The following is a 22403-nucleotide window of genomic DNA, read 5'->3' on the forward strand; positions in this document are numbered from 1 at the left end:
ATCACTTTACTGGTCCATGCATAGTACTGGTTCTATCTAGCGCTAATCTCTAAAAAAAAGATGGCCAGTTTATGTCAGTAGACTTGAGTGAGCTCTTACTTGCCTCAATATTACATTTTACGAAATATTTTTATCTTCATCCACTTAACCTTTGGTTTTGAAATTCATCATTAACTAGGCCGCTGTGCTAAAGAATCTTGAACAAGTGTTAAAAACATTGATGGGTGGTTTTACATGGATATAGGATACAAATAAGTCAAGTATTTTAGTATATTTATGGAAAAGCCACAGTAGCTCTCTATTGGAACACATAGTATGTATACCACGTATTAATGATCAGTGAATATTTGAGTAGCATCCCATAAGGTTACTTCTATGACCTTCAAGATTGTAACGCTACAATGTTGATCATAAACGTATTACACAAACAAAATATAACTAGCCAAGTATGCAGTTCAAAAATTCAATTGGTATTGAACTAGAACAAAATAAAGCTGGCTTCCTATAATGAATGAAAGACTTGCATTTATTGTGTCGCTCATTGTTTGAAATGATGAATGTGAAGCAATTTTATAATTTCAATTTGCATTTAATTTTTTCTTTTCTCGGCTCATCCTTTTACCAATATATCAAGTCGCTAGCTCACATTCGAACGAAATCAGCATGATCATTTCTGTATCTTTGCTCATATTACACATGCAAGTAGCTAATTTTACCCCTTTTTCCTATGCAAGTACATTTATCTTGAAAAAAAAAAGAAGAAAAGCCAAGTTTGTGCTTTTGTAGCATGCTCTGAATATGAAACCGATCGTCAAAGTTTCTATATTCCCTTTTTTGTAATGTTAAAAGCCTTTTGGTCTTACATACTTAGATCTTATATAAACTGCTTTTGCTTACTTGAGAAAGTCTTATTCAAATAGAATTAAATTATGGTAGGATGGATGTACCTCCGGTATGCATTTGATAATTGTTTATTTCCAATTGAAGTACTAATACTTATTGTACAAATAAGCAGATCTACAAATTTTAAGTCAGAAAAATCAAGGTTTGAAGTGTCTAGACTTTTGAAAAGAAGAGAATTTCAAGTTTGAGCAAAGCTTTGCAAGAAGTTGAAATGCATACGGTATGAAATACAAATCGAAAATCTCTTTACTTATTGAAAATTACGTGCTTTAATAAGTTGGCTATCCTTTTTATCTAACAAAGCACATCTATTTTGGAAGTTCACATTGTACTACTGTTTACGTCTCTCTCTTTTTTTTTTTTTTTTTTTTTTTTTTTTTTTGGAATCAAAGGAGATATATCGGATTTTTCATAAATATGAACATCCAGGAAATTAATCTCTATTAAATTTGCCGCAATTAATCCAAAAAGAGTTCCGTGTGTATTCCTTTAAACGAAAACGGGAAAACAACATTCAATATTTTTAAATTAAGCCTAGTACATGAACATGTTATAAAAGCAAAAAAGTCAAGATGTTAACAGCCCCAAGCTTATGGAATTTATACTTTCTATTTTGCTTTGAATGGTATTTTGCTAAATCTGCTTGCCAAGAACTCAATGTCTCTCATTAATATCCAATAATTACTTTTGTGCCTTATTACTGAATTTCAATTCTGGTTTGTGTGAGAAATTTTTAAATCTCATATACAGCAGGTAAAATTGAAAGAAAAAACAGGCACTTTCCAGGATTTTTTATGAATTAAAATTACCAAAAGAGGAGAAAATAAAAGATGATACCTCGGTTGTCATGACTTTTTAGAGGTTGGAGTAACCATAATTCGTGCTTGTCACGCTTTATCTACCTCAGAATCTTGCATTATACCGATCATCTTACGAGCGATTGATATGATTAAATCTAATGAAATACCATTATTAAATTATAACTGCTTTTGATGATGTTCGTAATACGCAGAATATCTTGTCTTTCCTTAGAATATTAGGAAGAGGACATTTTTCAGGAAATAAAAAGTATATATAAAGACGATTATTTTTCTCAATAGACAAAACATCAAACACATTTTTCTTAAGTCAATCATTTAAAACGATGGTCCAATTTCTCTCTTTAACTTCTTCTGTTGCCACCCTTTTGTTATTATCTTTTGGTGTCCATAATGTTGCTTCTGCCACTACATGTGCTGTTGCCTCATCTAGTGGCGATGCTGCTGATAATATCGTCACAGCTTTTACCAACTGTAACAATGGTGGTACTGTTGTCTTTACTAAAGGTGTTACCTATAACCTGAATAGTATTGTTACTATAACTGGTCTCAAAAATGTAAATGTCAATCTTGCTGGAACAATCAAATTAGCTTCTCGAGCTACATCTTTTCAGAATCTGGATCATTACATTCAACTCAAGGGCAGCAACGTCAATGTGTATGGTGGTGGTACTATTAATGGAAACGGCCAAGCTTGGTAAGTATTTACTTTTGCTCTCTTCACAAAAAGTGCTGTTACTGATCCAGAGATTAGGTATGATGCTGAAGACCACACCGCACCTACCGTTCTCCGTCTTTCACTCACTGACTCTAATGTCGGCTACTTCACTATCATTAACTCCCCTAGAGCCCATCTTGGCGTTACCAACTCAAATAATCTTGTTCTAACCAATATTACTCTTAACACTGCCTCTACCAGCGACAATGAAGCCAAGAACACAGACGCTTTGGATGTTTCTTCTTCCTCAGGCGTTATCTTTAAAGATTCTACACTTACTATTGGTGATGATTGTACTGCGATCAATGGAGGTAATTAAAATCCTATTGCTATCTCAAGCGCGATTATTAAGTAGGTTATTTACTTTAGGCGTTACCAACATCACTTTGTCAAACATCATTTGTAACGGTGGTCACGGTTTTAGCGTTGGATCTCTTGGTAAGGGCGGTAAGACTGAAACAGTCAAAACTGTTCGTGTGCTTGATAGTGTCTGTAACAATTGTCAAAATGGGGTCAGAATTAAAACCTGGCCTGGTGGAGAGGGCTCTGTTTCAGATGTCAAGTACAGTAATGTTAAGCTCAATAATGTTGATAATCCTGTTATTGTTACCACTCACTATTGTGACAAGAACCAACAAAGCTACTGCAATGGTAATGATGATAGCTCATTGACAATCAGTGGAGTTACCTTCAATAAAATTACAGGGTAAAAGATGTATATCAAATCATTCAAAAAGAATTTTACTAACATAGTTTTTATCTATTTAGCTCTGTTTCTTCTAAAGGAAATCCTATAATCAACATCAATTGCTCTGTTGATACCCCTTGTTCCGACTTTACCTTATCTGGTGTCAGCATTACTAAGGCTTCTAAAACTAAAAGCAACGTTTGCGTCAACTTGAGTGGCTCTAGCAAGATTTCTGAATGTTCTGCATAAATTATTTCTTTTATACATTTACGTAGAGACATAACTCATTTGCTCCTTTATTATTATTATTATTATTACATATATAAAAAGATATCTTAAAATACAAAATTTACTTTCAGTGTGCTATGCTTCTTGTTTTTCTTATATAAAGAATACAAGGATAAAGTAGATCTGTCTACATTCTTTGTTCACAGAAATAAATCGTAGTTTATAGCAAAAACTTTAATGCTAATTCTTGTAGTCAAATGAGTTAGATCTTTGTAAAAATATTTATTGTGTTATATCTATTGACATTGTCAAATACAAAGTAGACTATAACAAGTTGCCTGGATCCGTGTAGAGTGACGGTAAACGGCCCATCTTAAAACACCGTCACTATCAGACAAATAAATTTTAATTTTGTTTCTGGGTGATCAACCTTGCTTGATCCTTTTCTTACCTCTAGAACTACTGCGTAGCTGCCAGTCTCCTCTTCAAATCTGGAGGGAGAAGTTAATATAGTGTATTTTTCAGTTTCATTGTTGCTGATTTTATGTGATTTAAATGCTGGTAACGGAGCACCAAACAAAATAGTACTAAGACCTACGATACCGATTGCCAACGCTGACAAAGAATCTCTCGACTTGGCAGCACATTTAGACAGAACTGAAACACACAGCGGGTTTGTACAGTAGAAGCTGCTTTTGACCTTCCTTGAAAAAATCCCTCTGTTTTTTGTTACTGATATACGGGGATGCGTCAGTCGTCGAAAGCAAAAAATACACGTCTTGGAAGTCAAGTTCTCATTGGTAATGCAAGCGTTTGCTGCTTCAGAGTGGATGACCTCTTTCCACCGTCCACCGTATTTTTTAAATCCTTTGATGCAGGAACCGACTCCGGTTCCTCTGTCTCCAATGAACATGACCAATTTCTTCTTTGTTGAAGGATTATCTAATAAAGCGCGTTAGAACTCAATTATCTTCCATCATCCTGAGAAGTTACTACCAGACGTTTGAGACAGTGCCTTTCGTTCCTTTGTGTATATTCGATGAGTGAATCTATGCTTCTGGATTTCACGATGTCGGCGCTCATTCATTCTGTTGCCAGTGTTATAGAATTCACGCAGTTTTTTGCGATGTTCAACATGCGCGTCAAAGTTATGTTTGAATTGTTCAACTGACACATTTGAAGTTGATGTCACTTTCTGAGAAAGACTATTTTCAATCAGTTGTACCTCCTTTCCCTTTCCAGTGAGCTTCTTTCCTGTTTGGCGCTTGACCCTTTGTTTGAATGCACCACAGCCAAAATCTATCTCGTTAGCTGATATGATGGTTGCCTTTGGGGTCTTCAAACATTTCTGAAGCTCAATGTCTTGTACCACTGGAGCTGCTTTATTGTCATCATCCAAGACAGAATAGTAATTGTGTAGCTTGAGGTGAAATGAAAATCTTTTCAAAGAAAAAGGGACAGCTGCTGTCATATTCACAAGTCCGTTATCTGTGCCGCAAAATGTAAAATCTTCAAAATTACGAAGCACACATGCTTCACTGTTGACTAAACCACGCGAAGCTTTTTTCAATTCCTTTTTCGTTGTAGGTGGTGCGCTTGCGGTGTCAACGGTATGGATTGAATTATGTCTGATAGCCATTCGCTGGTAGTACAACACTTGCTTCTTTTCCATCAATTAGTCTTCGATGTTGTTGATTTTAAGGTAAGTTTTATCTCTCAACTGTCTCTCTTCTTCAATCCTCTGGTACAAAGTTTGTTTATCCACTTTGTTGTGCCATTCTTTTCGCAATGCCTTTATTTTCTTGATGGAGTCCTGCTCTTTTTGACACTTCAATGCTTTTTCTCTTTCCTGATCAAGTGACTTGACTTCTTTTTCAAGCTTGGCTGTCTCGGCTTTCAAATCCTCCAATGGCTTTTGTCCTTCCAGAAGAATGTTGGGATCCCTCAAAATCCTTTTCAAGTAGGACATCTTCTGAGGTTTAACTGGAGGCACAGTTGTCTTTTTTACTCCAAGAATTCGTACCACTTTCAATTTGGGAAGGAATGACATTCGTTGACCAAATTTCAAACCATTGGATTCACATGTATGTTGGACCTTCTCCATATCAAACAAAGAGTTGAAGACAGCATCTTTATTCCGACGTGCAATTTCGACTGAAGGCAGAGGTTCCTCGTTGTAGCCGTAGATTGCAAGTTCCGTTGACATACCTTCAACTTGTCCTTGATTATCATCAGTTTTACTTTTCATAATTTGAAAGAGTGACGGAGCATCAATGTTCAAGGCGTTGACATGAGCAGATAACATTGCAGGACATAATTTTCGGGTGAACTTCGAGTACTCAGCATAATGAAGAACGTCATTCGCAAATATACAGAATAGCAATTGGTAAGGCAATATATGATATTTTGATCTAACAGGTACAAATTTTTTCAGAGTGTTGATGATGAGCAGACAGACAGAAACTTCTTTGCGCGTAGCATCAGGAAACTCATCGTTCACATCTTTTTCAGTTAGATTTATTGATCCGTGTAACCACCGGAGTATGAAATGATCTTGACAGCTTTTTTACGCAGGGTCTCAAATAAAGGAAGCTGAGAGTAGTGGAGGTTTTTTATTTTAAAACATTATGGTTGTCCGCATTCGCCTTGCTCGACACGGTCGTCGTAATTTACCTTTCTACCAAATTGTAGTTGCCAATGCCCGTACAGGACGCAACAGTAAGCCCATAGAAAAGATTGGCTCATATAACCCAATTCCTGACAAGGATGGAAACAAATTGATCAACTTAAATTTTGAACGTGCTAAGTATTGGTTGACTGTTGGTGCACAACCTTCAGAGCCAGTAGAAAAATTACTTGTGAAGGTAGTTAATTAAAGCAAAATTCATTGCTCCTGCCATTTCCTGAATATTGACATCTTTTTTTCTTTAGGCTGATTTGCTACCTCAAGCACCCAAACCTTGGATGGAAACAGCAGTCAAGAAGTTCAAAGGATAATAAGACAACAATAAATACCAATTCCAATTTTGTACAGAGTAACTTTTTTTTGACATACAAAATACATTCACCCATTTGCATTAACGATTGCCTACATAAACACTACTTGATTTGGATTACATGTACGTTAAAAGACAAAGAAAAAACAATGTACACATGATTTGTGAAGGATAACAATTCACGCTTACTTGCTTGTACAATTAATTATGATCAACAGAGGAGCTTTGAAAAGCATATAACAAAATACACAATTTGTTCAAAAGAGAATGCATCATTATTGTGGTCATGCTTCAATTTTCATTTACTGTCTATAGGTCAACTTGAGAAGTTATTGAGTAGCTTATAGTGGGTGTTAATATTACTGATATCTTTTTTGAATTATTCTGCATCTATCATTGAAATCACGGTTTTTATTTAAAGCATGTTTTGTTTTTATAGTTGGATAAATACAGTACTCATCACAAATTATACATTCAGAAATTTACTGAACGCTAGTGTATTTATTTAAAAACAGTTGCCAATGCTTTCTGTTTCACATATTGCTTAACTGAGCTATTGCAGCTGATGTAAGTTTAGCTCTGATTTTGGGAATCCTCTTTTTTCCCTTTTTTGCTGCATAATCTCATAACCACAGCATCTTAGAACATAATCAGTTAGCAATCCGTGATTGAACAGAATGTCTTCAATTAAAATATGTATATAGTTGATACCTTATTATAAAAAAGAAAGTGAACACATTTACATTTCTAAATTACTCCAAGTGTTATAGCAGACTGCAGTGATAATTCTGAGTTTATAATTATTATCGTTTATGGCAATGGGTCTTTCTTTGCTGGAGTGTATTTAATTTTTTTCTCTTTCTTTTCTCTATCAAAGATTTCCTGCATGAATTCCTCTAAGCATTCTATTCGTATTGGCTGCTATTCTGCTTTCTGGGGAGACTCTGTCGCCGCTGCTGTTCAACTTGTCCAGCATGAAGGGAAAAATTTAGATTATCTTGTAGCAGATTATTTAGCAGGTAGGCAAAAAGCAAAAAAGCTTCAAATGAATCATCAATTATCAAGTGTCCAATAAATTTTATTTCATTCCCTTTGCTTAAAGAGATCACGATGGGTATACTTGCTGCTCGTCGTCAACGTCGAATGATGGCAAACAAAGCTCAGGCTGGCGTAGATTATATATCGGAGTTTCTCACGCTGGCGCTGGCCAAAATTTTACCAGATATTGCTAGGAATGGTACCAAAGTCATCACAAATGCTGGTGCTCTTGATCCTGTAGCTTGCAAAAAGGCAATTGAATCCATGATTGAGAAAATGAATATCAAAAACGTCAAGGTAGCTGCTGTATGGGGTGACGATGTATTAATCGATAAGGAAGAAAAGACCTTGAGTGCCTTTGAAGACACTCACCCTTTTTCTACATTGTCCACAGTAAACCATAGCCTGGACGCAGATCGATTGCCATCAAAAGACGAGCCAATTGTTTCCTTAAATGCCTATTTGGGTGCTTCTGGAATTGCTGCCGCACTGAAAGAAGGCGCTCAAATCATTGTAACAGGACGCGTGGTAGACTCAGCACTTGTTGTTGGTCCACTTATTCATGAGTATGGATGGAAAGAAGGAGCAACAGAGGGCTACTATGACTTGCTTGCTTCGGCCTCTTTGGCAGGACATATCATCGAATGTGGGTGTCAAGCTACTGGTGGTAACTTTACAGATTGGCAACTTGCTGCCCAATCTCCTTATGGTGGCTATGCTAACATGGGATACCCTATCGTTGAGTTCAGTCAATCTGGTTCCTTTGTTGTTACAAAACCAGAGAAAACTGGCGGCTTGGTGACGCCTGCAACCGTATCGGAGCAAATGGTTTATGAAATCTTAGATCCAGCACTTTACCTCTTACCTGATGTCATTCTCGATATGCGCCAAATCACTTTATCACATGTAGGCCCTAACCGTGTGCTGGTGTCAGGTGCCAAGGGATTACAGCCTACACCGTACCTGAAATGTTCTGGTATCTTCTTGGATGGTTACAAGATTAGTGTTGAGCTCTTGATTGGTGGTATTGATGCTAAAAAGAAGGCATTGGCTGTTGGTGAAGCAGTCATTGAACGTGTACAGGGCATGTATAAAAGAATGCATGTCCCGGATTTTAAAAACTACTCTATTGAGACAATTGGTGCCGAGTCTCTATTTGGGTAATGCTTTTTTTTTGTTGATAAATACTAGGGATGATTACTTATATTCTTTATAGTCCTCATTCAAAAGCAAATGCTAGTAGGGAAGTTTTATTGAGAATATCAGCACAGCATGTTGATTCAAAAGCTCTTAGCCTTGTTGCTTTAGAAACTATCCCTGTAAGTAATTATTTTATTTTAGATTATGTTAACGTCCACTTTTTTGCTCATGTATTTTCTTTTTGATAGTCAGCTACTTGTATGGCTCCTGGAATTACTGGTAGTGGTACAGGGCGTCCAAGAGCTGTTCCAAATTTGGTACATTTTCCATTACTTATTCCTAAAACTCAGGTAACAACACGCTACCTTGTTGCCTCTGGACCAGAAAAGCATATCGCGTGGGGAGAATGCGATCAGAAGGCATCCTACTGCAAACCATCAACTGTTCCCTCTGTCCCTGAGGCCAATCCCTCTGAACGTCTTATCAAGACGGCTCTCATTAATGTTGCCTATGGTCGTAGTGGTGATAAAGGTGATGTTTGCAATATTGGTATCATTGCTCGAGACCCCAAATACCTTCCTTATATTAAACGCTCTATTACGGAGGAAGTAATGGCTGGTTACATGAGACACCTTTGTAAAGGAAGTGTGACCCGTTTTGAACTGCCGGGTTCCCACGCTTTTAATTTTGTACTAACCCGTTCACTCGGTGGAGGCGGATTGAGCTCACTTTTGGTTGACAGGCAAGGCAAGACTTTTGCTCAACTTTGCTTAAGCGGTCTTGAAGTGGAAATTCCGGCCTCGATGCTTCCAAATGAAGCTGCCAAGTTGTAGCATACTATATTAAATTACCAAACCTCACTTACAGATCAATGTAAAGGATATTGCATTGAATGAGATACGATTGTTTGATATAGCAATAAAATCATAATATAATAATCGTTTAGATATATTTCACGTTTGTTTTCCAATAAAAATTTGGACAGTTCGAAAGACGTTATTGTATCCCATACAATTAAAAATGTATTACTATATTTCCATCAAGTTTTATACAAGTATATAAATCACTGTAAGTGATCTATAATTTAGTATATGTCATCTATCAAGCCAAAATATAAATTGAATAATCTATTCTTTTAATAGTTTACATAAACCTTCTGAAGAGAACTTGGTAAAGTATTATGCGAATTTATTGAGTCTCCGAATCATGGATAAAAAAATTGAATTTAAAAAAAAATCATCCATGTTTTATTCTTCTTTCCACGATAATATATAAAAAATATGCTACGCACTTTATTATACAAAAGCCAACCTTCGCGTTTTTATTCTACAAGTTCAGTTAAGCAGATCACATCGAATCAACTTGTTAGCTGGTCGAATGAAAAGAAACTTTATTCAGATTTAATTGTGATTGATGTTCGAGAAAGAAAAGAAATTGAACAGAAAGGAAAAATCAAAGGGGCACTTAATATCCCACTTTCACCTAAATTGTTTAGTGCTGCATTAAGTGATATAAACAAAGATGCAACTGTAAATAAGCTCAAGAGGAAGAGAAATGGAACTGAATATTTTAATAGGTTGTGTTTCATTGTCAATCAGGTCGTCGAAGTGATGAAGCGACTCTTTTGGCAGGGAAGTTGGGTTATGAGAATTGCTTTAGTTTGACGGGTGGCATGAATGAATGGAAAGGCCCTGTGGAACCCTTTATGAATAACCATTCACCTTGGGTTCACACGATCCTCGAAAAAGAAACCGAGACAGCGCAATATGTCGTGACAGATTTAGGTAACACACAATGGTAAATGATTAATTTTATTTATGTACTGAATTGAAGCACAGTGACAAAGGAAGCTTATATCATTGACCCTGTGCTTGATTATGATCCATTTGGTCCTAGTGTTAATACCTTAAGTGCAAGTAATATAATTAAGTTTATCGAACAACATGATTTGAATGTTACAAGAATTATTGAAACTCACGTTCACGCTGTAATAAAAAAAAAAAAAAAAAAAAAAAAAAAAAAAAAAAAAAAAAGAATAATCAAGAAAATTAAATATTTTTATATGATAGGATCACTTATCTTCTGCTTCTTATTTAAAGCAAACTTTACCTACAAAAGTATAGATATCCTCTTTATTTATTTTCTTTATTAATTTATATACGAATTAGCCAAATGTTTATATTGGTGACAAAGTGACTGAGGTGCAAAAAGAGTTTGGTAAAAGATACAACTTGAGCAAAGAAGAATTAAACCCTATGGGCAAACAATTCGATGTACTCATGCACGATGGTATGAAGTGGAAATTAGGACAAGATATTGACTGTAGTGTGATTTCTACTCCTGGTCATACACCTGCTTGTATGTCATATCGTATTGGCGATGCTGCTTTTGTAGGAGATACACTATTTATGGTATATGATTATATTTGTTTCATTCTTTCTTTTTATTAATACAAATATAGCCTGATATTGGTACCGCCAGATGCGATTTCCCTGGTGGTAGTGTTCAAGACATGTATAAAAGCATTCATAAAATGTATAATTTATGGCCAAATGATACGCGAATCTACGTTGGTCACGATTATCCTCCAAAGGAGCGTTCTGTAAGTGTAGTAAGGAAGTTGACAAGATAATTAAATGACGTATTCTTTATAGTATCGTTGGATGACGTTATTAGAAGATCATAAAAAGTCGAATAAAATGATTCATGAGCAAGTGAGTATGAATGAATTCATCAAAATGAGACAAGAAAGAGATAAAGTATTGAAAGCACCTCGTTATATTCATCCCTCTATTCAGGTAAAATAAACATATAAAAAAAATAAGCAAATAGTAATGAAAATTTTAGACAAACTTGAGAGGAGGTAATTTACCTACGCCTGAAACATCTGTTCACGATAAAACGACACTTCATCAATTTTTCAAGCTTCCTATTAAATGGGATAAGCAATAGATGGACTTCTTAATATTTTCTATATCCTTTTATATTGTTAGATACAATAAAGTATCCTTATTTTATCTCAATCTAATAATGAATTACGTTTATTTTTTTTTATTTTTTTTTTAGAATTTCATGATACTAGCATTACAATCAGTACAAACATGGTTTGGATACATCTTCCTTTAAATTAAATAGCTATATTATCTCTTTTTGTGGTGGTTTATGCGTAATAGTAATAACAACACGAGCATCATGTTCATCCACAGAGTGATGGAGTTCATTCTACTTCTTACTAATTGACTAAGCATTAATTTATGTGTTCTTTTAATGAATATTCATCTTCAATGACACCAAACAATATACAAGCTAGTATTTTTAAACGCAATTTGTCATGTTGAATTAAATTTAACTCATAGATTTTAGAACACTCAAATGTTGGTCATTATATAAAGCACATTGGATCATTTATTCATAAAATATAAACTAAAAATTATGTACTTCTTTGTCTTTGTAAATTCTCATTCTAATGCAGCATGTATATCCTTGCTTCATTCTCCTTACCTGCAGAGTTCTTCATGTTTATCTTCTTCCAAATAATTTGACTTATTACACATTTATATGTAGACAATTATCATCCCATCTTCTCAAACATATATTATCATTTTTTATGCTTATCCACCAAGCTTCTTCAATAGCATCGACCCTTTTTTTTATTTCATTTTTATAAAAGTCGCGTAATATGTACATTCTAAATAACTCAAATTATTCTTGTTTTTTGAGCTTGTTGTCCTCAAGAGATAATGGCTTATTCATTGCCTCCGTTAATTTTGTTTTTTACACGGTAAGGAAGATGAATTGATTGAATCAAAAATTTGGTAAGCTTTTCACACTTGCTAATCCTTTTATTCCAAATAAACAGGAACATTTACTTTATTAAACCTTTTGCCAATTTTATTTGTTAATCTTCAACCAGATATGCTTACTGAATAAAATGAAAAAGCTCTTCTTTTTTAACTTGACAAAGCTGATGTGTTCAGGAAACGTCCTACAAATTGATACCCTCGATTCTTGTCCTTTTCCTGAATTTCTCATTTCGATGATAAATCAAAGATCTTGAAGTTGATAAGTTTTGCTGTTATAAGCATTTAATGGGCTATAAACGCGTTATGTGCTTTGTTGCTATGTGAATTTTATTTTCATTTTCAAACACAGTTCATAAAAGAGCTCAGCCAATGTATTTAAAGGGAGTGAATGCATGAAGGAAATAAAGAAAAGGAGAAAGGTGTACAAATAATAAGCCACAGTCTAACCCCAAAACGGTCTTTGGATTTTTTTATTAATTTGTTTATCAAAAACCAATACGCACGTTTTTTTTTTTTTTTTTTTTACTCTTTTCTTTTTTTTTATACAAAAATAACAAAAATATAAAAAAAATCTTTTTTCTCTCCTTTTTTTTTCATAGAAAAAAAAAATGCAGCAAGTCAATGGTATACCGATATATACTGGTGACCCAAATCCATTTTATAAAGGATTAGATGGTCCACCTACATGGTTTAGTGCACAAGGAGGAGTATATAAATGCAGAGAGATAGCAACAAATAATAAAGTGGCTATTAAAAAGTACTTGGTAGAAGAGAATCAACATGAAGATATGTTTGTGATGCCTAAGGAACTTGTTGAAAATGAGATTTATTCAATGACAAAGTGCGTTCATCCAAATATATTGAAATTATTAGCAGTTTATTTGCATGAAGAATTTGTTTACTTAATCATGCCTCTTTGTACTGGAGGATCACTTCAGCAATATGTATTCGAACATCAACTTACTTTTGGTCAAATAGTTTATATTATTCGCTCTGTAAATTATTATACACACAAACAGACTGTGTCATAAATTAACTTTATTTATAATAATAGATTGCATCTGGGTTGGAACGGTTGCATGGATACGGTTATATTCACAGAGATATGAAATGTGATAATATTTTTTTGGATCAAGAAAAAAGTGGAATTGTCATTGGTAATCATATTAAATAACTTAATATAACAGTTTATTTAATTTAATCTCTTAGGCGATTTCGGTGTGGTCTCTGTCTCACCTACTGCCGATTCTAGTATTGAAGAAGCGGGCGTCGTACTATTTTGGTCACCCGAATTAGTACAACAGAAAATTGTCAATTACAAAATTGATATTTGGGCTTTGGGTATTGTTATACTTGAAATATTAAATGGTGGTAAAGCACCTTATGAGGATGAAGGACTGGAAGAAGAAGAGGTAATAATAATAAAATAAAACAAAGAGACCAAAAAATAGAATGATTTTCATAGATTAAGCAAAGAATACTTGAAGTCAAAAGACCTTCTTATCCCTCCGACTTACCTACTCAGCTAGTTGATTTATTGGATCATTGTCTTGATCCTAATCCAGATACAAGATACTCTGCCGACCAAATATTAAACCACCCATTTCTTACAAGCTATGAACCAGAATTATTATTCCCAGCAACGCCACTACTTGGAAAAAAAACCAAACAAGCATCAACCCCTGCCAAATGCAGAATACCTGTGCCTTCATTTTCAGTAGATCGATCTGTTTCAGCTTCTATTCCTGTACAAGAAAAAATTCTAAATGTCTACCTTAAACGCCAATCATTGTCTGCTACTAATCGTAGTCAAGGTTCACGACTGCCTATGCTATGCGTCAAGCAACCGGTGATTGAATTACCACCTCCAGCAAAGGAAAAAAAGGGAGTAAAACCTAATACGATACCAAAAAGAGCACCATTAACGGCTGCTAGCTCTCGATTGATACCACCTTCTGTGAGTGCCAGAGTACGAGCAAAATCACCAGTAGAAGTCAGGACGAATATTAGAAAACCTAAACCGAATACCACTCAAACTACTTCATCTATACCCATAAAAGCATCTATCTATCGAAACAAAAAACCTCCAGGAGAAAGCCGTACGGCTCGATTAATGATGGGAATAAGTACATCCAGAAGACAATCTTATAAAGCAAGAGATTCAAATAATGATAGTCATTTACCAACATTAGCTCATAAACAAAGACCTTCTGAAACAAAGGAATCAACTCAAAAACAAGCAATGAATTCACTTAAAGGAAAAACACTGCGTGTTCACTAAGAAAAACTAACATCTATTATTTTTGTTTATGTATAAAAAATGTATGGTAATGCACACAAAATAAATTTTTTTATTTTAATTCCTGCAATAAATTCAAGTTTACTTTACTTGAACGAAGACCTTTCCAACAATTCAATGGGTCAATAAGAATTTCAGATAATGAGGTTGGTTCAGTAGGTGGATACCAATCATTTGGGAACCTTTCATGCAGCAAAATAGATTCAAGGTGATCAACTCGAAGTCTTCCGTGTCGACCAATGGTATTCAATAACAAATTACATTCAAAACTTGATGCAATCTATAAAAATAGCTTGTTAGTTTACACACAATCCTTGTTGTTCATTTCTTACTTGTAGGAAAAGAGGATAGTGAAAGAGTGGATTGTGCTTTGTAGATTCTAACCATCTCAACTTTCTTGCGTCGTGTTCATTTTCAAAAGTAAAGTATTCTTTGTTTTCGGTGCTTGTATTATTCAATTCTACTAAACGAATCATACGCTCAATAAGCTCAGGCGCAGGATACGTGGTATTGTGTGGGAGTAAAGCGGTGTCATGGCGAGTAAGAGATACATCATGTTCGAGTACATCATAAACACTCAATTGGTTTAGATTGATTTTATCAGTAAAGCCTAATTGTGAAAGTGAATGCTTGTCTGGAACTGCTTCATTATATTGGGAGTATGCAAAAGCTATGATACCGACACTAAAGACAGGAGGAATACGAAGGAGCGAGAGAACATTATAGATATCAGTCGGTTTGACATCACGACCATCTCGAGGAAGAAAACCGTGATTGGCTAAAGTATTGACCATGGGACAAGGCGAACGGAGATCAGATAGCTTGCGTTCATATGGATGACTTTTCATTATTTCATACCACTGCTCAGGCGATTTGATACCTTTACTTCGACTATCGGCTTCAAGTAGGATGGCACCCAATACTGTAAATGTGGTGAATAAACCAAGCAAGAGTGAACCAATTCTTGATTTTTTGATTGATACGCGTTGATTTTTTTTGACTTTTTCAGTCATATTGATAAATACAAAGGAAAGAATGAAAAAAGAGAAGAAAAAAGGAAAAGAAAAGAAAAAGAAAAAAGATTTGTTTTCTTCTTTTGCTTATTTATCTTCGTTTGTGTGTAGTACTGCAACCTATAATTAAGCTATGACTCTTTTAGACCAGCCACAAATAGTCTTTGAAGCCCGCACTAAGTCAACAAGTGATGAATCACGTCTTTTACCAATAGAGTCCCTAACATATTATCAAAATCAATATATCAAACTCTAATAAAGCCATAGTCTGAAATATGCTTAGTTTTAGGAATAAAGTTATCTAGCATGATAACTCATTTACGAATAAACCGGGTATATACTTTTTTTTATGTGTGAGGATATGTAACTCTTTACAATATCTGTAATATAACTATAATTTACCAAATGTTACTTCAATTGATCGATGTAAACACACACTGCATACCCATATGGTTGTACAGTGATTTTCCTTGTAAACTAAACCAGCCGAGAATCTAACATGATTTGTATTACCTTAAAATACTACACTCGTCTTTTGCTTTTCTCTCTCTAAAAAGAATTCATTTTAACATTTTGTCTGTATTGTATATCAACTTCATTGATATAACCAACTATTTCGCCATACCACTTAACCAATAGAATGATGAGTTCTTTTTAACAATGTAGCGCTTGTCAGACGAATTTCTGTACCTCGTATCATAAATAATGAATTTAATTTCTCTGCTTTACTTATCCTCTATATTAGGTAATCTTGTCATGTATAAATTTGACATCTTATTCATTCTCTTTTCTACTGTAATCTCAAGCAAAATATTTGCTGCTATAAAATGCTAAATTCAGGCCATCGTATTAACGATATCTTGTTTTTGTTAGTAAAAAGTAAAACTATAAGAAAAATGAGTCTTTAATTTGATTACAAAATGAGGTTCTATTATAAAATGCATGGAATTAAGGACAAATTATATGAGAAGTCGCAAATTTTATATTTAAGCAGAGTAACACAAGGCACTTTTCACTTTGACGTAAATGCTATGAGTAAAACGGTTAATATGAATCCCCAATGAATACTTTTGCATCCCATGTGTATTGTACCCAAAAAAATTTAAAAGTAGTCTGTACTAGCTCATCTTCATCTGTTAACAACCCAGATAAGAGCAGTATAATGGAAGAGACAGTCTTTGATGATAATTCATCCTTCACAATTCGGCATATAGACATTTGATATAAAAAGTTATTGATTAAAAAGTATATTTTTAAGCTAAAGCGTATATTCTTAGATAGTATTAGATCATATGATATTTTGTAACCGCATTGCATGTGAAAAGAAGATGACAAACGGTATTCGTATGCAGTAAATACCACATTATGCCTTGGAAATAGAGTTATGTCATGTATAGCATTTGTATAACATATTGCAGTAAGTCTATATTTATTAAAACCTGACTCAAAAGCTGTATATACACACATTACGCACGTGAAACAATTCTAAGCCAATGCGTCAACATTCAATAGAACTCGTTGTTGTGATATTCATATCAATTAAATGGCTTGACACAATACTGTAGTAGGCAGCTGCAAAATATTTTTATTAAAAATAATGCCACCGAGTTTATACTCGTTGAAAGCATAATACAATATGGAAATCTGCTTACTTTAAAAATCTAAAATAATGCATTACATCTTAATGGATTGCTTGTGCATTCATTTCTACATGATCATAATAAACTGTATAGCCAATAATTTTTTGAACAAACAGCTTGCGGATTTATCAAATGTTTCTCAGAATTATAATAAGACATTCGTTGTGCATGTATGAAGAGCTTCAATTAAAGCAGATTTAAAAAATAAGACAAAAACGCTTCTATTTCTTTATCATATATACTAAAAATCATCATTTGGCTAAACATAATGGAGACAATAACTTGTATCATTCTGATTGTTAGAATATACCTCATAAGGTGTCCTTTAAATGCTTAAATCATGAATTAAAGATGAATTGGCAGCTTTATGTCAATCATTATAAAAGATTTTGCGATTTAGAAGATGGTTGGATAATCCTATTGAAATCAAATTTAAATGAAAATTTTCCTATTATATTGAGGACACACTTGTTCACTTAATGCTTTTGTATTTTGGATTAATTAGACATAACATAGGTCTTTTTAATATGGAAATATTATTATAAAGAAGATGAAAGCGAAAAACTATAAAAGGAAACAGTTCAAAAAAATTTGAAAGTTAATATACAATACATGTAAAATCAATAAATAGATTGGCCAAAATGCCCTTGCTAATAATAATGCAACTAAAAAAAATTATTAAAAAGTAAAAGAGAAAGAAAATAGTATGCTATAATGAATCTGGAGACAGTGATTGATGCTCAAACACAACTTTACAGATTCGTAAACTAGTCACACACATTTCACTTCCTAAAAAATGCAGAAAAGCAACATCAAAATGGATGCAGTCACGACCTGATTCTTTTTTTCTTTTGTTCTATTTCTTAATGTCATTAAAGTTTGTTGCAAAGCGAGCGACAGATCAACCTGTATACCTTGCAAGTAAAAAAGCAAAAAACAAAGAGAATGAATTGGAAGATGAAGAAAAAATAGAAAAAGTAAGTCAGGCTAAAAAAAAAAGTGAACAAAGGAAAAAAATAGAAGAGACAGAAAGGTACAAGATTTACGCATAAAAAGGTTTTAGTGTTAATCAATCAGCTTTTCTTATGATAGAACTGTGGTTATCGTATCTGATGTTGAAGATGAAACAACTGCTTCTGAAGGTAATTGAAAATAAGTTAATTTATTTAGAACACGAGTATTGACTTTACCTATTAAAGATGAGATTTCAAATAGTAATGAAGACATATTATTTTATATTCTTAGTGTTCACTTTGTATTTATAGAAACAAAACTGGATGAGCTTGAAATACCAGGACATGCTACTCAACCAGAAAAAGAAAAGGAAAAAAGAAAAGAAATTGTGTATATTACTATTGATGACGATTCAACAGATGACGATATGAGTGACGCGACAACCGATCCATCTAGTGACCATTTACATACGGTTGAGGATAAATTAGACGACTTTAATGAAGTAGACGAAATACAATATTCTGATGATGAGGAAAACGATAAAAAATTGAAGGATATACCCAAAGAACAACTGGATGAATTTAAGAAAAGTAGCAGTGAGAATAGCGTTACAGGCAAAGGAGATGCGGCCAAACCAATTGCAGACAGTCTTAAAAATGAGATAGGCAAAGGGAAGAAGCACAATAGCCTGTATAAAGAAGTTGCAACTAAGCAGATTAAAGAAAACCTTAAAAATAAAACAAACAAAGACAAGGAAGGTGTGATTAAATCAACTGAACATGATTCTAAAGATGTATCAAGCAAAAAGAAAGCAAATGATGATGGGAACATGGAAATTAAAGAAAATCAAGAAGCTACTAGACGCTTGAAAAATATGGCGAAAACTGAGTATACAGACGAATTGAACTCTACTCGTGTCAATGCACTGAAAAGACGAAAAGGTAGCGAGAGTGACAGCGAATATATGCCCAAACGAAAAGGTGAAGTAGGTTTTTATTATATATCTTTTTTATACTGAACTCTTCAACACAGCCAAGCCTTCTTCAGCTGTCCCAAGGCCAAGTAGCTTACCCCCCAAACAACTACCGCCATCCTCTCCTGTTGTCAGACCTACTAGGTCACAAAAGCCAACAAAAAAAACAGCAAACAACGCTCCTGCAAAGGGTGTTTCTTCATATGAAAATATCTCAAAGAGACGTTTGTTGATGACAGGATTTGTATACGATACTATCATGTCATATCATGCCACACCTGACCCCATAGAAATACATCCAGAGGATCCTCGAAGAATATACAAAATATTTTCGATATTGGAAAAACATGGGTTATTAGCAGAATGTGTGCGAATCAAGAGTAGAAGAGCTACTAGAGAAGAAATTACTGCTATACATAGTATCATTCATTATAGAAAGATGAGAGAAACGACGAGTAAGTTGTACATTTAAATGTGAAAAAGAATTAAAGGCTTATACTCTTTTGTAGAATTCAATAAACGATCTCAGTATATCGACCTTGAGCATATTTATGATTCAATCTATCTCAACAGTAGCTCGTTTGAGTCTGGCTTATATGCCGCTGGAAGTTTGATTGCATTATTAGAGGCTCTTGTGAAGGATGAAATCCGAAATGCTTTCGCTATCATCCGTCCTCCGGGACATCATGCCGAGCACGATGCTCCTATGGGATTCTGTCTGTTCAACAATGTAGCCATCGCCACTCATTACTGCATGAATAAATTAAGTGTAAAAAAGACTCTGATTGTAGACTGGTAAGAAAGAAGATAAATATCCTTTTTCCAAAAGTTTTAAGCGTTTTCTGTGTAGGGACGTACATTTTGGTAATGGAACACAAAATATATTCTCAGATAATCCGAATGTATTGTATATTTCACTTCATCGATATGAAGATAGAACGTTTTATCCGGCTGATCGAAAGGGTTCGGCAGAATACACTGGTCATGGCAAAGGAAGGGGTACAACAGTAAATATACCATGGCCTTGCAATGGAATGACAGATGCAGACTATATGTATGCTTTCAGGGAAGTTGTTATTCCTATATCAATGGAATTTAACCCTGACTTACTTATTGGTATTTTTTTTTTTTGCAATTATACTTTGTTATTTAGCACTAATTTTTATAGTCTCTGCTGGTTTTGATGCTGCTATTGATGATCCTATTGGGCAATGCAAAGTAACTCCTGCTGGATACGCCCATATGACACATATGCTAAAATCCATCAATAATGGTAAGATGGCAATTGCACTTGAAGGGGGATACAACCTTAATTCGACCGCTTTGTCTGCTCTTGGCTGTTTGAATGTCCTTTTAGGTGACTCTCCGCCTGCTATAGAGAATGGTCTTGTACCTAAACAGGAATGTATAGATACAATAAAATTAGTAAAAAAGGTACAACGGGAGTACTGGCTGTGTTGTAGATAACATATATCCCTATTTGTAAATAAAGTAAAATGATTTTTTTTCCAAGATAGCCTATAAAAAAAAGGATCTGCCATTTGTGCTTTATTGTTGGACTTAAATCGACATTTTGTGTCATACACATTGGTCAGTTTGTGTACAGACAAAACACACAGAATAAAAAAGAATACCTTTCTTTTACGATAAGTTATATTTAAAAAAAATTCCCAATGAAAATACTGCTTCAGAAAACAACACCATACTGACTTTATATAAAAATTCGATCTTGTGTTTTGAATACTACATTTTTGAAAATAAAAGCTTGCTTCCAACGGTGATCTCAAAAGAATAAACGCGTAAAAAAACTCCATAGTTAAGATTAGAGCATCGGCAAAACTCTGAGTCAGTAATCATGCTTTATATAGCTGGATGTTAAGACAAAAAAGTCTCATTCTGAAAATACCTTATTATTAGATTAAAGGAAAAACGTTTAGTTGCAAAATATTGAAAAAAAGTTTAGCCATCTTTTCTGTGCTGCCGTCAACTGACCAATCAAATCATAGCCTTTTGTTTCAAAAGCAATACTATTGGAAATTTATTTTATAGAGCAAAGGCATTCACAAGTTGTATGTTACTTTTCACATCTATTCTACAACTGAACAAACGACATCAAAATTCTCAAACCTTACTTAGAATGTTTCACTGTTTCAGTACTTAGATTAAAAAAAATATCTTTCATTTAAGCAAAGTGATATGCATTGATCGTCAAATACCTAAATGACTTAACATAGTCTATCTTTTCTTTTAGTTAAAAAAGTAAAAGGGTAAACATGATGGTTTTTATTTTTGGTCATATAAATTAACAAAGTAATCAAGGGGAACTGCAAACGGAGGAGGTGTCGTATGTATAATTGGGAGATAAGATATCTGAGCTTTATAAATATGTCCTAAACTCTCAACCATTGCATCACGCCATGCAAATGTGTTTTTCATTTTATTAAAAATCGACTTAAGTTCAGCTGATGAAGTTAGAGCTTTAACTTGGTATGAGTACTATGGACGTAAATGTACCTATCTATCAAACATAGAGAATCAAATTTTAACGACGCTTTGTGAAAGAGAGTTATAAACAGGGTTAGTGTTTTTTTTACTTTTTGTTTTGTGGGTATTTCTATATATTTTTATAGTGTCCTCCTCCATCTTTTCTATACTACATGCAGCTCTACCAAACTCATTGAGAGCGGTTGGTTCCGATAAACCACCACAAAAACTAAGCTATCAGACTTGTGTCGGTTCGTGTATTTCGATTTCGAAACCATTTCGAGGATAATCTTGAAACACGTATCGTGAATAATGCATGTACTCTTATAAAATTCTTTTGTCACTAAAGGACCATTATATTCCAATAAGTTTAAACTTAAAAAAGAAGTCAGTTTTCATGTTTAATTATAATGCTGGTGTAAAAATGTAATAAAAAAAACTTACAGGTTGTTCAGTATGGTTTCAACAGTTAACAGGCTTTAATGAACGTTGACATCAGATTCTCCAATTGGAATGACAGATATACATATTGGTTGTCTTAAATATCTAGATTTCTTTAACAAAGCAAAATAAGGACAACTTTATTATATAAAACAATAAAACCAATTGTTACAAGTACGCATTTTTCAGTTGAAACTTTACCAATTTTGTTACACAGAGTACCGGAGGCATCGACCGACTACCGGTTTATCTTTTAAAAGACTCTGA

General features: G+C 34.0%; 7 protein-coding genes across 7 annotated transcripts; 5 read left to right on the top strand and 2 right to left on the bottom strand.

The window, feature by feature from the left end:
• Window positions 1-2047: 2047 nt before the first annotated feature.
• On the top strand, window positions 2048-3376 carry RO3G_02738 (uncharacterized protein; the record flags this gene model as incomplete). Its single annotated transcript, XM_067657329.1, has 4 exons — window positions 2048-2418; window positions 2476-2750; window positions 2809-3145; window positions 3208-3376. 4 exons carry the CDS (start codon window positions 2048-2050, stop codon window positions 3374-3376), a joined length of 1152 nt encoding a protein of 383 aa, XP_067513430.1.
• A 1654-nt stretch (window positions 3377-5030) lies between these two features.
• Window positions 5031-5660, bottom strand: RO3G_02739 (uncharacterized protein; the record flags this gene model as incomplete). Its single annotated transcript, XM_067657330.1, has 1 exon — window positions 5031-5660. One exon carries the CDS (start codon window positions 5658-5660, stop codon window positions 5031-5033), a length of 630 nt encoding a protein of 209 aa, XP_067513431.1.
• Window positions 5661-5982: 322 nt separating this feature from the next.
• RO3G_02740 (30S ribosomal protein S16) lies at window positions 5983-6352 on the top strand (the record flags this gene model as incomplete). The annotated part of the gene is made up of 2 exons (XM_067657331.1): window positions 5983-6219; window positions 6287-6352. 2 exons carry the CDS (start codon window positions 5983-5985, stop codon window positions 6350-6352), a joined length of 303 nt encoding a protein of 100 aa, XP_067513432.1.
• An 885-nt stretch (window positions 6353-7237) lies between these two features.
• RO3G_02741 (uncharacterized protein) lies at window positions 7238-11481 on the top strand (the record flags this gene model as incomplete). The annotated part of the gene is made up of 14 exons (XM_067657332.1): window positions 7238-7370; window positions 7454-8549; window positions 8606-8708; window positions 8778-9165; window positions 9585-9597; window positions 9672-9704; window positions 9836-10058; window positions 10106-10326; window positions 10363-10516; window positions 10599-10646; window positions 10698-10940; window positions 10991-11131; window positions 11184-11327; window positions 11377-11481. 14 exons carry the CDS (start codon window positions 7238-7240, stop codon window positions 11479-11481), a joined length of 3045 nt encoding a protein of 1014 aa, XP_067513433.1.
• Window positions 11482-13240: 1759 nt separating this feature from the next.
• On the top strand, window positions 13241-14189 carry RO3G_02742 (uncharacterized protein; the record flags this gene model as incomplete). The annotated part of the gene is made up of 5 exons (XM_067657333.1): window positions 13241-13327; window positions 13387-13489; window positions 13542-13744; window positions 13798-14079; window positions 14142-14189. 5 exons carry the CDS (start codon window positions 13241-13243, stop codon window positions 14187-14189), a joined length of 723 nt encoding a protein of 240 aa, XP_067513434.1.
• Window positions 14190-14609: 420 nt separating this feature from the next.
• Window positions 14610-15644, bottom strand: RO3G_02743 (uncharacterized protein; the record flags this gene model as incomplete). The annotated part of the gene is made up of 3 exons (XM_067657334.1): window positions 14610-14626; window positions 14722-14911; window positions 14964-15644. The coding sequence occupies 3 exons, from the start codon at window positions 15642-15644 to the stop codon at window positions 14610-14612; spliced, it is 888 nt and encodes a 295-aa protein (XP_067513435.1).
• Window positions 15645-18665: 3021 nt separating this feature from the next.
• On the top strand, window positions 18666-20711 carry RO3G_02744 (uncharacterized protein; the record flags this gene model as incomplete). Its single annotated transcript, XM_067657335.1, has 6 exons — window positions 18666-19218; window positions 19271-19666; window positions 19721-20006; window positions 20062-20210; window positions 20380-20616; window positions 20704-20711. 6 exons carry the CDS (start codon window positions 18666-18668, stop codon window positions 20709-20711), a joined length of 1629 nt encoding a protein of 542 aa, XP_067513436.1.
• Window positions 20712-22403: the final 1692 nt, after the last annotated feature.

The sequence above is a fragment of the Rhizopus delemar genome, genomic scaffold (assembly GCF_000149305.1).
Source record: "Rhizopus delemar RA 99-880 supercont3.2 genomic scaffold, whole genome shotgun sequence".
NCBI classification, from domain to species: Eukaryota; Fungi; Mucoromycota; class Mucoromycetes; order Mucorales; family Rhizopodaceae; genus Rhizopus; species Rhizopus delemar.